The following is a 16,038-nucleotide window of genomic DNA, read 5'->3' on the forward strand; positions in this document are numbered from 1 at the left end:
GTATGCTGCTTTTTCTGGCTAATTTGTACGCATCATCCTTCGCTTTGATACTATCCCTGATTTCCCTTGTTATCCACGGATGCACTACCTTCCCTGATTTATTCTTTTGCCAAACCACCCGTGTAGCAGTGGCAAACCTGGCTGCCAGAAATTGGTTGAAACATCTTAAAGCAGTACACATGATTTAATTACATTTCTTAGCCCGGACCTCTTAACATTATCAGATAAGCCAAAAACTCTCTGTACTAGCAGAGAGGTGATAATAATATAATAATGCACCTCCCCAATAAAAGGCATACAAGACAAAACTGAGAAAGTCAACGGATTGAAAGCAGCTTTAATTAAAGCTGTAGTTGCCCATATCCATGAAGGAGAGTGTAGTTGAAAGGCTCCAATCCTGTGATCCATCCTTAATTACTCCCTCCCCTTCGATTCTCTCTCTGTCTTCATCTTCTTCTTCGGACCCCTTTATTCCATCTTTTTCACCCCCTTTCTTCCTTCTGGATGAACCACGACCTGGAAACAGAAAGAAATGTAAGTGGTAAATAGCACAAAGTTAGGATAAGAAATGGCTATGTACCCGTCGCAGACTCTGCCCTTTAAGTCATAAAGTCATACAGCATGGAAACAGGCCCTTCAGCCCAATTTTCCCATGTTGACCAACATGCCCATCTACACTAGTTCCACCTGCTTGCTTTTGGCCCATATCCCTATAGAGCTATCCTATCCATGTACAGTACCTATCTAAATGTTTCTTGAACATTCTGATAGAATCTGCCTCAACTACCTCAAGCAGCTTGTTCCATACACCCACTACACTTTGTGTTTACCCGATCCTCTCATGACTTTGTACATCTATGTAAGATCACCCCTCATCCTCCGGCACCAAGGGATAAAGCCCAAGCCTGTTCAACTCCTCCCTATAGCTCAGGCTGGGCAACATCCTTGTTTTTTGGTTTTAATATTTTATTTTATTAGAGGTAAGTACAATCATATGGCACCAAAGTGCCTAATATATATTTTCATAATACATTTTATGTACAGCTTCTTATTTTTTTTTGTTATATTAAAGAAAGATTAGAATAAGAAAAATAAATTAGATAGTAAAGGATAGAAAAGCGTAAGATATATAGTGTGTGAAGAAAAAGAAGAAAGACGAATGAGTGAAGAAAGTTGAGAAAAGGAAAATAGAAAAAAGAGAATAAGACATTAAAAAATTTTTTTTTTTAAAAGGGTAAGGAGATAATTGTTTGTAATCTTGACCAACCCTCGTCCAGTCCTGAAACAGTTAGTTTTTACAATTGTGTTGCACCATATGATTCCAAAAAGACGACAAATGGAGACCAACTCGTTATGAATTGGTCTGATTTATCCATTAGGAGGAATCGCATTTCCTCAAGATGTGCGCTGTCCAACATACTTGCAATCCACATTTTAAGCGTTGGTATTGAATTATTTTTCCAAAATTTAAGTATTAATTTTTTTGTTATTATTAAACAATAGTTAAAAATCCTTGTTAATCTTCTCTGCACCCTTTTAAGCTTGACATGATCTTTCCTATAACATGGTGACCAAATCTGAACACAATACTCTAAACGTGGCCTCACCAAAAAATTATATAACCGTAACACGAACTGTAACAGTAAGATGGTCACAAAATGCTGGAGTAACTAATCAGATCAGGCTGCATCTCTGGAGAAAAGGAATAGGCAACATTTTGGGTCGAGACCCTTCTTCAGAGTCTCAGAGGGTCAGGAGAGGGGGAAGAGCATAGGTGTTCAATGAAACAATCGCCAAGTCTGTGTTTGGTCTTACTGATATAAAGGAGTCCACAGGAGTCCATACATAGGAGAACAGTGGATACAGTAGATGATGTTGGCGGAGGTGCAAGTGAATCTCTGCCTCACCTGAAAAGACTGTTGGGGTTATCAAAGCCCATTGCTTTAGCACACAAAACTCCCCCATAGAAGTTTATCTCTCTCATTCACAACATTCTTAAATGCATCCTTTCCTTCTGGTACATAAACGTTCCTGCTGAATCCCATTGCTCCAGCACAGTAAGTCTCCAAGTTAAATCCATTCTCTGGAACAGAACATTTCTGACTGAATCCCATCTCTCTGGAACTAATGCTCTTTGCAGTTATTCTTCCAAGGCACTTTGGAATCTTTCCCTTCACTCCCTTGTCCTACAACCAGACAGGCGGTGTGAATCCAAGGGTTGAATGGTTGCTTCTGTTTTGTTAGTAACCCAAGATTCTCTACACAGGTGGATGATTTCAGAGCCCAATCACTTTGGTCATTAATAGACAATAGACAATAGATGCAGGAGTAGGCCATTCGGTCATTCGAGCCAGCACCGCCATTCAATGTGATCATGGCTGATCATCCCCAATCATTAAATGGCTAATGTTGACACAACAGCCTGCAAATGCTGGGATATGGAGGAATAAGCAACCTTCCAGAGGAACTCAGCAGGTCAGTCAGCATCTCTAGGGGGAAAGGATCTGTTGATGCTTCGGATCATAATCTTGTCTTAGGTCCCGATGTGGGGTTTTGTTCCAAAACATCGACTTTTCCTTTCCACCCCATAGATGCTGCATGGCCCGCTGTGTTCTTCCAGCTCTTTGCTCAATTACTCCTGATGGCAGTTGGCCAAGAATTACCAGTCAGTAATATCGGGGAATTTTTTTAACAACTGGGGACAATCGGAACCTCCTCTCATAGTGGATGATGGATTTCTGGAATGATCTAACCCAGAGAGTTGTGGAGTAGGAACATTGGAAATATTCAGAGAAGGCAGATCTGTTGTTTGTAAGATCTGGGGCTTGAAAGCTATTTGTAATTGGCACAGAAAAGATGAGGCCTGGGGTATATCACCCATGATCATTTTGAATGGTGGGGTAGGCTAGATAAACAAATAGTAAATAGAAAATAGGTGCAGGAGTAGGCCATTCGGCCCTTCGAGCCTGCACCGCCATTCAATATGATCATGGCCGATCATCCAATCAATATCCCATACCTGCCTTCTCTCTATACCCCCTGATCCCTTTAACCACAAGGGCCACATCTAACTCCCTCTTAAATATAGCCAATGAACTGGCCTCAACTAACTTCTGTAGCAGAGAATTCCACAGATTCACCACTCTCTGTGTGAAAAATGCTCCCATTTCCTTATGTCTGGGAAGAGTTGTCCCTGCAAGCTTCAACATTATTTACCACTGGTATCCATGCTGCTCTTGACGCTGGTGCTTTGGGTCCAAGAGAAAATAGGACAAGAGTAGGTAGTGGTCAGTCTAACAGGCATCAGGGTCTGTCACGGGCAAGGCTAATGCTCAGGCTGCATGGGGTGATTAACTGGTCAATGAGATCAACGTTTGTTTGATTTAAAGAGTATATGCTTACTTTGGTTAATGGGGGAAGAGGGTAAATTTGGGTTTTGAAACGGCGCATGTGAGTGCAAATAGCTTCAACCTTCATAGGTTACTTGTGATGAGTTCCAGGGAGGAAGAACACTCTACCCCTTTATTTAAATGCAGGCTTATTATTTGGCCTGGTACCTTTAATGACAGTCAGGGATACCTCTAAGTATGCCCCGATCTCCCTCATTACGGTAAAACTCCAGTAATCTGCTCCACTTCCTCTGAGCTCCCAATGGTTTGGCTTCAGGTTTGCCAAATGCATATTCCTGAGCTCTCATTCACACAGTGGTGGCCTTGGTTCCGCACCATTCTTCAGCTCACCACTTCCCAAGCTCCCTTTGAACTCACCTGGGCCCAGTTTCCCGTGCACTCTTTAAAGCTACTGGAGAAGTTGCCATGCAACATCATACAAATAAAGAATTAGAAGTGGTATTAATATAAATAACATCCATCCATCAGTCCAGAAAGACAATTTGTTCAGTCCTGAACATGTCAGAATATTGGAAGGTTACTGTGTATTATGGTCTGGGGTCAACGGTTTCCTAAAGACCCCTGACTATAAAAATAAGATACCGCGCTGCAGCTGTTACTGTGCTCATTGGTATGCTAAGGTTTTGCAGGTTAAACTTTTACCTCTCCCTTTCACGACGTAGCACTCATCCTTGTGAAACTCGTTCCAAGCTGCCAGCTTGCAGGCCTTGCTGCAGTAATACACTTCCTTGCACCGGGTGCAAGGTGTCAGATGGACCCCCACCGAGCGGCCGCAGTAGTAGCAGAACTTGAATTTGAAGAGATGCCTACTGCAAGAGGAGAAATGCTGTTAGCCAAAACTGTGGGATCAGTAACAGAGGGGGTGAGGGGGACTATGGCTGCATTCTTCAGGTTTCCTTCCACATTCCAAAGACACACAGGTTTGTAGGTTAATTGGCTTCTGTAAAATCGTCCCTAGTCTGTCGGATAGAACTAGTGTTTAAGAAGGAACTGCAGATGCTGGAAAATCGAAGGTACACAAAAATGCTGGAGAAACTCAGCGGGTGCAGCAGCATCTATGGAGCGAAGGAAATAGGCAACGTTTCGGACCGAAACCCTTCTTCAGACTGATGGAATTAGTGCACTGGTGATCGCTGGTCGGCGCAGACTCAGTGGGTTGAAGAGCCCGTTTCCAGGCTGTGTCTCTTAAACTGATGCATGTGTGCTCTGCCCCTGTCCACATGAGGGTGCCAGTCTCTGCAGGACATTAGCTGTGACACCAGGCAGAACAGGGAGGCCAAAGGAGAGACAGTAGCTGGCTAGAGTTTGGCAGCCCATTTTCCCTTAAGGTGAAGATAGACACAAAATGCTGGAGGAACTCAGCGGGACAGGCAGCATCTCTGGAGAGAAGGAATGGGTAACATTTCCTGCAGTCAGCCCGGGACAGCTGCCTGTCCCGCTGAGATACTCCAGCATTTTGTATCTATCTTCGGTGTAAACCAGCATCTGCAGTTCCTTCCCACACATCTGCTTAGGTTTTAGTTTTTAAGGTTTTTTTTAGATACAGCGCGGAAACAGGTCATTCGTCCCTATTAGTCTGGTGCTGTAAGTACTGTCAGGCAGCAACTCAACTGCTGCGCCACTGTGTCGCCCTGAGTTGTCTGAGCTTCCATATCAATTCCACTATTCTGCCCAATGTCATCTTCCTTGATTGCCTTGGTGACCAAGATTAGACTCCAACTGAGCATCCACAGTCGCTGGAGAAGCAAATTCCAAAGACATGCAATCCCTTGGGTGAATAAATTACACTGTATCTCAGTTCAAAAGGCGGGCTTTATATTATGAGTGTTCCATAGAAGAAACAGCTTCAACATTTGCTCTCTCGTGCCCGCTACAATGTAATGGATTTCAACGAGATCACCTCACATTCCTCTAACTCAAGGAATCAAATGCAATCCTGGCAGCAAAACAGAGCAATGGCAATGTGATGGTGGGCAGCCTACTGCAACGATAGTCAGGAGACCACAACAGTCACTGGGGATCAAGATTATTGACACTCAATGATTAAATGGCCAAAGCCATTTTGACTGGGCAGGCATCAATGCAATCGGTTGGAACTGGGCATTGCAGTGGTTTATTGTTTTGTTGCTGAAAAATAGTGAAAAGCTTTCCTTTCCATGCTATCCAATTATATCAGATAACATTTCCTATGATACAGTCAAGCCCTACACAAGAACAGGTAGTGCAAAGATAAAATACCAGAGTGCAGAATCTAGTTTTACAGCATTGTATTATTACAGTTACAGAGGAAAAAATCCAGCATATGCAATTAAGGTAGGTTGGAAGATTGGGACTATTCCCAAACTAATGGGAGAACCAATTAATGGTCTGATAACAGCTGGAAAGAAGCTGTTCCTCAGTCTGGTGGTATCTGCTTTCAATTTTCTGTGTCTTCTGCCCCACAGGAGCGGGGAGAAGAGGGAATGCCTGGGGTAAAAAAAAGTACTTGATTATGTTGGCTGCTTTCCTGAGGCAGCATGACGTGTAGATGGAGTTGATGGTGGGGAACCTGATCTGTGTTACAGGCTGGGCTCCATCCACAACTCTTTGTAATTTATCGCAGTCTTGGGCAGAGCTGTTCCCAAATCATGCTGTGATGCAGCCTGATAGTACGCTATTTGCAGTCCATCTATAAACATTGGTAAGAGTATTTGGACACATGCCAAACTTCCTTGGTCTCCTGAGGAAGTAGATGAGTTAGTGTGCTTTTTTTGGCTGTAGCTTCAATGTAGTTGGTCCAGGAGAGTTTGTTGGTGATGCACCTGGGAACGTGAAGTGAGTGAGAGATGGCAGATGTGCTTGTGACAGCATTGATCAGAGTGGACACAAAGTTCTGTCTTCACCCTGATGAAATCCTCCATTAACCTTATGACTCTAAGATGGCTCACCAGCACATTCTCAGGGAGAATAATGGATGCAGCCTTGTCAGCAATCCACAAAATACCTGTGCGCGCCAATTCAAGTTGTTTGCTTTCTTTCTAAAGATGTCCACAGCTCTTGGAGATGCCAGCAGGCACATACCCACACTAACCTCTGCCCTGCATCTCCCACTCGCCAAGAACATCCAGACGGCGACCCGTTCATCTGCTCCTGTCAGATGTTCTTCTGACTGTGAAAGCAGTGCAGCAGCAACAAACTGTGTTGCGAGAGCATCAATCAGGTTGCATTTTAATCCTACCACTTGCAGGCTAGAATAGAAGTCTGGCCAAAATACTTAAATGATGCGACAGGAGCTAATCCAATGTTTCTGACTGTTTGTACGGTACCTATTAAACAGACATACTATAGCCAGTGTTGCAGTGCTAAGTTTTTAGGTGCCGGAGCTGTCAAACAAGGGCGTCATTTCAGGTTTTGCTTGGGGGGGGGGGGGGGCAAGTTTTCACCCAAGGGGGTAAAACAAGATTATAGCCTATCACTACATCCCAGTGTATAACTAGTACAATAAAATTTATAATACTTCATTTAATAATAACAAAATATTGCACGGTTGCACTCACTAGTTATCATGAAATATAATTAAAAAGCAAGTAAAGAAAAAGACGGTAATCATGTATATTTACAGAGGTGGCGGCCCGGCACCAACTCGCCCTGTCGCTCCCGCAGCTCTGTGCCTTCACACACACTCACACCCACCCACACACCCATTCACCCACCCACTCATATCTGCAATGGACCACAACTCTACTTCATTCGACACCAGATCCACACCCTCAACAAACGCTTCCTCACCTACCTGGACACAAGCTTGCCAGCCTCCAGGCTGGTCCCTCCACTGACACTCCTCGACTCGACTCGACTGCCCGCCCACAGGCCTGGAGCCCCACCGCTGGACCACGGCGCAGCCTGCCCGACCACCACGAGGCCGAGATGGCCACCACGTGGAGCAGCAACAACATCCACCGCCTCTCCGACCCTCACCACCTTCCCAGCCAAACCCAGGCCCGGACCATCGAAACTGCCATGGCTGCCGACTCTCACCACCTCCCCGGGGCCACCGATGCTGCTGCTGTCGACCTTCACTGTCTTCCTGGAACCACCAATGCTGCTGCCGCCGACACGTATCTCTACTCCAGCCCCCCACAAGCCTCCACCACCAACTCGGCCAACCCTCGCCTCTCCACCGGCCACCAGCAGGCCGGAGGCATCACCTCACCACAGTTCCAGGCTCAGCACCAGACCCACAACCTCCACGATGCAGACAGCACATGGTCTGACTCTGCTGATCCTATTGCTGCTCCCCCTCCCAAAGGGAACCTCAGTCATGATGGGGCTTCCCTTTCCCCCTCTTTCAACCAGGTTACCCCAACCACACACCCCCTAGTTAAAATTCCCGCTGTTTTATTTTGGCTTTTTTTTTTACAGAGTTGCCGGAGCGATGCTATGGTGAGATCCGGCAGCACAGCACCCCTGACTATAGCTATAAAACCATCCTTGGGGTTTTTAATGGAAAACTAGGCACCTGTTCTATTAATGGCTTAGGTACAAGATGGTTTCAATCTATCTGGGCAGGGAGAAACTCCAGTTCAAAACTTTATCACGCAACCAAATGTTGAAAGTTAGAAATTCTGTCTGGGTGTAATTAACAACTCACTATGTTCCTGCTGTATTAAAATATAAGTAGCTTTTAGTTATATTTTTTAATTTTATATTATTAGCTGTTAGCTAGCTGTTCCCAGCTGTTAGCAGGCAACTGAACCATCCTACCACAACTAGCAGTCCTGACCTACTATCTGCCTCATTGGTGACCCTCTGATTATCTTTGATCGGACTTTACTGGCTTTATCTTGTACTTAATGTTATTCTCATGTATCTGTACACTGTGAATGGCTCGATTGAAATCATGTATTGTCTTGCCGCTGGCTTGCATTAAAAGCTTTTCACTGTACCTCAGTACACGTGACAATAAACTGAAGTGAACTGAACTTAAGTATATTTTTACATTTTAGGTTTTTAGTTAAAGTAAAGTAAAATAAGTAGCTTTTAGTTTGATTTTACATTTGGGTTGAGAACTTCCACAAAGGTCCCCCCCCCCCCCCCCCCCCCCCCCCGCCCCCCGCCGGGCTTTGTACAGTAAAACACTGTGTATCCGCTCCTCGCTAGACAGAATTCGAAATGATTCAACATCTGGCTCACCCCATTTGTGCATGGCTTCTTGTCGGCCTCTACGGCCTTCTGAATTCCACAGATTCACCACCCTCTGACTAAAGAAATTCCTCCTCTTCTCCTATCTAAATGTCCATCCTTTTATTCTATGGCTATGGTCTCTGGTCCTAAATTCTCCCACTAGTGGAAACATCCTCTCCACGTCCAATCTTATCCAGGCCTTTCACTATTTGGCAATTTTTGATGAGGTCACCCCTCATCCTTCTAAACTCCTCATCATATGGGATCATCCAACAATCATCCCTGGGATTATTCTCCTAAACCTCCTCTTGACCCTCTCCAATACTAGCACATCGTTCCTCAGATATGGGACCCAAAACTGCTCACAATACTCACCAGTGACCACCAGTGCCTTACTTCCTACAGAGTCCCACTCGCTGGGACACAGTTGTCATGCTTCCTTTCATCCGAACTAGATCCTGGAAAAATTTATCATACTATCTAATATTTAATTAACACCTAGGGGACAGCGCACGATGGAAGCCTCGCCAAGAGTCTACCTGTCTTTTCGTCTTTTTTTTGGTTATTGTTTAGTGTATTTTAAAAGTATGTGTCAATGTTCTCTGGTTTTTTTATGTGGGGAGTGGGGGAGGGGGTCGGGGGAGACTTTAAAAAAAAATCTCTTACCTTGCCGGAGATGCGATTGTTTTCCGGATTATATCTCCGGTCGCTCTGCGGCCTAACATCATGGAGCTGGCGACCTTGCTCGGGACTGACTTTGAGTCCCACCGCGGGGACGTGGACTTACAATCGGAGCCGATTCCTTGCCTGGGATTTCACCATTGAGAAGCTTGCCGTCTCGGGTAGCTCCAAACGATGTTGGGAAGCTCCAAACGATGCAGAAGGTTTCGACCAGCCCCGACTTGAGGTCCGATCGCCTGGCGCGGGGGAGTTTAGATTTCCCCCCGATGCAGGAGCTTGATCGCCCCGACACGGAGGGCCCGACCGCCGGCTATGGGAGCCAAGATCGCCCGTCAACGGAAGGCTCGTGGCCCCCGACCGCGGGAGACCAAAGAAGGGAAGAGATTGAACTTTTTTTGCCTTCCATCACGGTGAGGAATGTGGAGAATGTGGTGGATGTTTATGTTAACATGTATTTTGTGTGTTCTGTTGCTTTTTATTGGTATGACAGTATGGCAAATTAAATTCCTCATATGTTGCAAAACATACTTGGCTAATAAAGTATGATTATGATGATTATGAATATCTAATAAAAATAAATTAAAGTGTTTTGAGGCATTCATGGAAATAACATCCAATAGTCTGGACAACCTAACATTCTAGCATTCAAGTCCAGAGCATAGTGGTTTATTGGAGTTTGCCTGTACATTGTTCTTTGTTATACCTGATTATCCGGGACATTCTAGGGAGCACCTGAAGGAATTGATATTGGAAAGGCTCACATTGGAAAGCATCTGGCCGACAGATTTTTAATTATCCCCATCCCCAATACTTTGCACCTGTGAAGTTTGTCATCAACTTTCCTCTTCTTTTCTGGGACCACTGTCAAAGACAGAGTTTTGTCGGTCCTCTGAGCGTGTCGCTCAAAGATGATCTGTGCTGTTAGGCTGATGTCAGCGAAGGTTAGTGCCTCAGATTCACTGAGCTGGGATATGGTCCCTGGTGCCCGGGCTGTAAAACACACAAGTAGTTCACAGCAGGGAATACAAAGTTCATCATGCTAATCTCAAAACACTAAAGGACAGTTCAGTTTAGTTTATTGGCACCTGTACCGAGGTACCGTGAAAAGCTTTTGTTGCTTGCTAAAACCAAAGTTTTCCTCTTCTATTAAAACATGTACCATGAGTGCTTGGCTCTAATCTCTGCAATGAATCATGACTAAACACATCCATCTGAGTGCTTATGCTTCTAGATTGAATGCTACACAACTCGCCAACTGAACGCCTCCCTGCCGTTTTCCCCAGTCTTTAGAATCTCGTCCTCTTACAACCTTTCCTCTCATTATTTTACTAATGTCAAGAACGGCACAGTGGCAGACCACACAGCTCCCAAGATCCAGGATCAATCCAGACATCCGGTGCAATCTGTATGGAGCTTGAATGCCTTTCCTGTGACCGTGAAAGTTTCCCCCGAGTGCTCTGGCTTCTTCTGACATCGCAAAGACATTCAGGCTGGTGGGCGAACTGTCCACTGCAAATTGCCACTAATGTCTGGTGTCTCGGATGAGTTAATGAGGATATGTGGATAATAAATTGGATTAGTGTGAATGGATGTTTCATGGTCACTGTGGACTCGATGGACTGAGAGGCCTGTTTCTACGCTGTATCTCTCTATGACTTAAGGAATTCAACTAGCTGGAATTTAGAATTGTGCTGCACAATATAATTACTGCTTTAGTGGTGCTGGCCAAGGGGTCCACAATGACACAAGTGTCAACAAACCATTGTGGGAATGCCGTTTGTGTAAAGGTGCTTTCTAGGACAGTTTCTCTCAATTTGCTTTCACTATGATCAGTGTAAGAGATCTAGCAATTCCAATAAACATGCGACAAAACCACATCATATTTGGGCGGCATGGCAGCAGTAGAGTTGTTGCCTTACAGGGTTTGCTGCTCCGGAGACCCGGGTTCAATCCCGACTACGGGCACTGTCTGTACGGAATTTGTACGTTCTCCCCGTGACAGCAGGGTTTTCTCCGAGATCTTCAATTTCCTCCCACACTTCAAAGACGTATCGGTTTGTAGGTTAATTTGCTTGGTACGAGTGTAAATTGTCCCTAGTGTGCAGGATAGTGTTAATGTGTGGGGATCGCTTGTCGGTGCGGACTCATTGGGCCGAAGGGCCCGTTTATCGCGCTGTTTTTCTAAACTAACGTAAAAAATTAAACTAAACGTACAGATTCCCCACCACTCCATGAAGGGGATTTCTACCACTTCCACAGCTACATTCATGGGTTGTAGTAAAAAAGATAAAAATCAAAATCATCTGGCCCTATTCTAGACTGGGAACACACAATACTCCAGATTTATTACGTGGCAAGTGATGTAGCTGAGTAAGGGATTTGTGGTGAACGTTGGTAGCCCGTGACCAACTGCCTGGAATGGCGAGTAGGCAATCAGAAACTATTGCCATTCGATAAACAAGTAATTGATGAATGAGAAAGCTCTAATAGAGAAACAATCTCCCGTCTAATGGGCTACTGGAAAAAAGATTGCGCTGCATGTGAAGCCTCATTGCAGTCAGCTTCTTACACCGAATCCCTTGTGCCTGGCCTGAAATACACTAGACAGCATAGAGAAACATCAGCAGGCATTTAGAACACACTACCTGTATGCTAGTGTCTCAATAAAAGTGGTTCTCTCCACTCTTTTTCCTACCCTGATTTCAAATTATTTCACCTCCACCTCTGCCCTCTTATTGAGACCGACAATGCTCACAAAAAGGTTTGCTTTTGGCAGTAGTGATTTGTGGTAGTTATGTACACAAATACGACTCCAAACCTGATAAACCTAACCGCAGAATTCACTAAACTTTAAAACATAGATGGAAGCCATTTCAATCGTTCCCTTATGTTCGTTCATTGTAAGGAGTTTTCCAAGTAGTCCCACTCATACAAATCTGCCCACAGCCATGCAAATATTTCCATTTCAAGTATATATTAGCCATGGATGAATAAAACAAAGCAGACAGATTTACTTCCTCTTAAGTAAAACACAAATGTTGGAGTCAGGCAGCATCTCTGGAATACATGGAAAGGCAATGTTTCGGGTCGGGACCCTTCTTACAATTCAATGATCGTACAGTTACTTAAAGAGAAGGATGTCGAGAAGAAAGGTAAGTGAGCTGAGAGTGTATGGTGCATAGAATATTAATCAAACTAGCTATTGAGCTGATTCCCTTTCCTCCATTCAAAAGGCCAATGAACAACAAGATATTAGAAAGAGAAATATTTCTCTTCTTGTGTCTATCACTCATTCCAGAATAATCCAGCTAAAAAATTCAAAGGGTGTAAGTCTCTTCCGTAAAATGCAAAACAAATTAGATCAATTAATAATTTGAAGTTTGACACAAAGGTTTTTTTTGTTACACAAGTGCCATCGTCACAGAGTCAGAGAATAATACAACTTGGCCATGTTGGTCAAGATGCTCATCCAACTTAGTCCATTTACCTACATTTGGCCGATATCCCTTCAAACCTCTCCTTTCCACGAAGTGTCTAAAAGATTTTTAAATGTTTGTAATCTTACATGCTTCAACCAGTTCCTCTGGGGTCCTTTGTTTGTAGGTACTAAGCTGACTCAGCCTAATTGGGAGGCACAGTGGTGCAGCAGTAGACTAGCCGCCTTACAGCGCCCGAGACCCTGGTGTGACCCTGACTACAAATGCATGTTTGTGCGAAGTTTGTACCTTCTCCCTGTAACTGGGCAGGTTTTCTCTGTGTGCTCTGGTTTCCTTCCACATTCCAGACATGCAGGTTTGTAGGTTAATTGGCTTCTGCAAATTGTCCCTAGTGTGTAGGACAGAACGAGTGTACGAGTGATCGCTGATTGGCGCAGACACAATGGGAGAAAATCCTGTTTCCATGCTGTATCTCGAAAAAAAAGGCTGCCTGGATCTTAGAACTCAGGACATATTTGGATTAAATCTGTACTCTATCAACTTGGGGTGGGGGAGTAAGGGGGTGGAAATGGATGGTAATTTAGGGGACATAAAATGGATTTAGTGGAAAGGGGTCAATGTGGAAATAATGGACCAAAGGGCTGATTTCCATGCTGTTATTATAACAATAAGCAGCTTTCAGATGTTCAACTTAAACTCCAGTGCAGGGTTTATTTACATCTACCCCATCACACAGTGAACTGTGATAAAATTGCAAGAAAAATTTGTTCCCAAGCAGAACTTAACCTTTTTCCCTTTGCTGGAGATAGATTCCATCTCTACCTCTACCCCACTTTAGCACTGCAGTGCAGAGAGACAATCTTTGGTGTTTGTGATCAACCGCCTACCCAGAGGGCTGCTGTCACAACACTTCAGTCAGACTCCAAGGTTTGCATCTCAGAGTGTTCCCGTCCTCAGCATCTTACACTCCCCGCTGGAGAAGGAAGAAGAATGGGGATAAGAGGGAGAGATAGATCAGCCATGAATGAATGGCGGTGTAGACTTGATGGGCCGAATGGCCTAATTCTTCTCCTATCTCTTATAATCTTATGAAGCCTAGGTGAGGGGAGTCCAACAGGCCAAGTACTGGCCAGGCCCTGCTTACTTCGAATGTTCTGCTGGATGATGTTGTCAAACCGCTTCCGTTCCTTGTCGATGGTGGCCGAACGGAATGGCTCACTCAAAAAGTCGAGGAGGAAGCGTCGGGAGTTGTAGACCTCTCGCTCCTCTTTGGATAGTGCATGATAGGGCGTCTCTGCTATTCTCTTATCCTGCATACAAGAAGATTAGGATGAGTTATTTCACCCAAATAAACCTATTACACTTGTTTCCTCAGTCTGAAGATGGGTCTCGACCCGAAACGTCGCCTATTCCTTCGCTCCATAGATGCTGCCTCACGCACTGCGTTTCTCCAGCATTTTTGTCTACCTTCGATTTTTCCAGCATCTGCACTTGTTTCTTTGGTATTTTTTTAAATATCGAAACTATATGCATTCAATTATTTACAATAATGATATTTACAAAACAATAACAACACATGTTTCTTTGGTATTAATAGCTTGGAGCAGGACATTGCATGTTGCTTCTAATGTCTCACCCCACCACACCATGGGATCAGTGACTGCTTTACTCTACATCTACAATAGGTTTTCAAGCTGAGCGGTGAAGTGAACTGGGCCGCACCCCACCAGCTCCTTTGTCCTCACGATTCCAAGCAGCTGTTGACAGATATTGATCACTGTTTATCCGACACCTGCCCAGAACCCCCCCCCCCCCCTCACCTTCAATTCCCAGAGGGTAAGGACTCGAGCCAAATGTTGGACCTTCCCTCTTATGTTGGACCTGACCTGCTGAGTGTTTCCAGCTTTTTTTTAAATGTTTATATAATTATGTATTGATAGCTGATCACAGTAAAGCTCCAATAATTCAGCACATTTTGGACTTTGATAATGCTGAACTAGCAGATTTTCTGATCTATTGTATATTATTAATATGCCATACATATTTAATTTCTTAGTGTTAGGCAGTATTATAATAAATGTTCCAGCTAATTAGGTAAACTTAAATGGAGCACAGGAAACGAGCCCCCAGTGAACAGGAAGGAAGCACAGCAAACATCACCTGGTGAGCGCAATGCTGATCCAGCAGCATTTTCAAACTGTTAGACAGCAAGTTTTTATTATGATATTTGTGAGAACTTGCTATGCATAGATATTCTTCCATATTTTACTTCAGTAAAAAAGTGGCTACTCTTCAAAACAAAATGACATTGACACCAAAGTACTTTGGGACATCCTGAGTTCTTTAGTTTAGCTTAGTTTAGTTTAGAGATACAGCACGGAAACAGATCCTTCAGACTACCGATGTCTGCGCCGACCAGCGATTCCCATAGACTAGCATTATCCTACGGACTGGGGATAATTTACGTTCTTTACCAAAGCCAATTAACCTACAAACCTGTACGCCTTTGGAGTGTAGGAGGAAACCGGAGCAACTTGGTCACATGGTGTAGGAGAAAATCCACGTGGTCACAGGGAGAATGTACAAACACAGTGCAGACAGCACCCGCAGTCAAGATTGAACCCGGGTCTCTGGTGCTGTAAGCCAGCAACTCTACCACTGCACCACCATGCCGCCCTATAAAGTATCTGAAAGGTATGGATAGAAATGGTTTCTTTGCATTTCTGAAGGCAATTAAGGAGTATTTGATTTTCTATCATGGATTTACTATCTGGTGTTCCTACATGACAAGTTTGAGATATACACATTTGCATCAACAGGGTATAATGGGTGTCTCTGGTCACAAAACATAGAAAATAGGTAGTAGGCCATTTGGCCCTTCGAGCCATTCAATATGATCATGGCTGATCATCCAAAATCAGGTTCCTGCTTTCTCCCCATATCCCTTGATTCCAATAGACCTAAGAGCTATAATTAAATCCAGTCAATTGGACTCCACTGCCTTCTGTGGCAGAGAATTCCACCGATTCACAACTTTCTAGGTGAAAGCGTTTTCCTCATCTCAGTCCTAATTGGCCTACCCATTATTCGTCAAATGTGACCCCTGGTTCTCGACTCCTGTGTCTAGCCTGTCCAATCCCTTAAGAACTATATGTTTCTATAAGATACCATCTCATCCTTCTAAATTCCAGTGAATATAAGCCCAGTCTATCCATTCTGTCATCATATGTCAGTCCCACCATCCCGGGAATTAACCGGGTGAACCTACGCTTCACTCCCTCAATAACAAGAATATCCTTCCTCAAATTAGGAGACCAAAGCTGCACACAATACTTCAGGTGTGGTTT

At 44.2% G+C, this 16,038-nt stretch overlaps 1 protein-coding gene across 2 annotated transcripts in view; it reads right to left on the reverse strand.

Annotated features, from left to right (window-relative positions):
• Positions 1 to 321: 321 nt before the first annotated feature.
• The window catches only part of ankmy1 (ankyrin repeat and MYND domain containing 1), a 57,879-nt gene continuing 42,162 nt past the window's right edge, over positions 322 to 16,038 (reverse strand). The window contains exons 13-16 of one of the 2 annotated variants that reach the window (XM_033031526.1): positions 13,836 to 14,001; positions 10,073 to 10,244; positions 4,053 to 4,219; positions 322 to 516 (exon numbers count right to left, since the gene is read on the reverse strand). In XM_033031526.1, coding sequence (XP_032887417.1) covers positions 338 to 516; positions 4,053 to 4,219; positions 10,073 to 10,244; positions 13,836 to 14,001 — 684 coding nt within the window. In that variant the 3' untranslated portion in view covers positions 322 to 337. The remainder of the gene's footprint in view (positions 517 to 4,052; positions 4,220 to 10,072; positions 10,245 to 13,835; positions 14,002 to 16,038) is intronic. The other variant, XM_033031527.1, reaches the window with a different exon arrangement.

This window comes from Amblyraja radiata, chromosome 13 (genome assembly GCF_010909765.2).
Source record: "Amblyraja radiata isolate CabotCenter1 chromosome 13, sAmbRad1.1.pri, whole genome shotgun sequence".
NCBI classification, from domain to species: Eukaryota; Metazoa; Chordata; class Chondrichthyes; order Rajiformes; family Rajidae; genus Amblyraja; species Amblyraja radiata.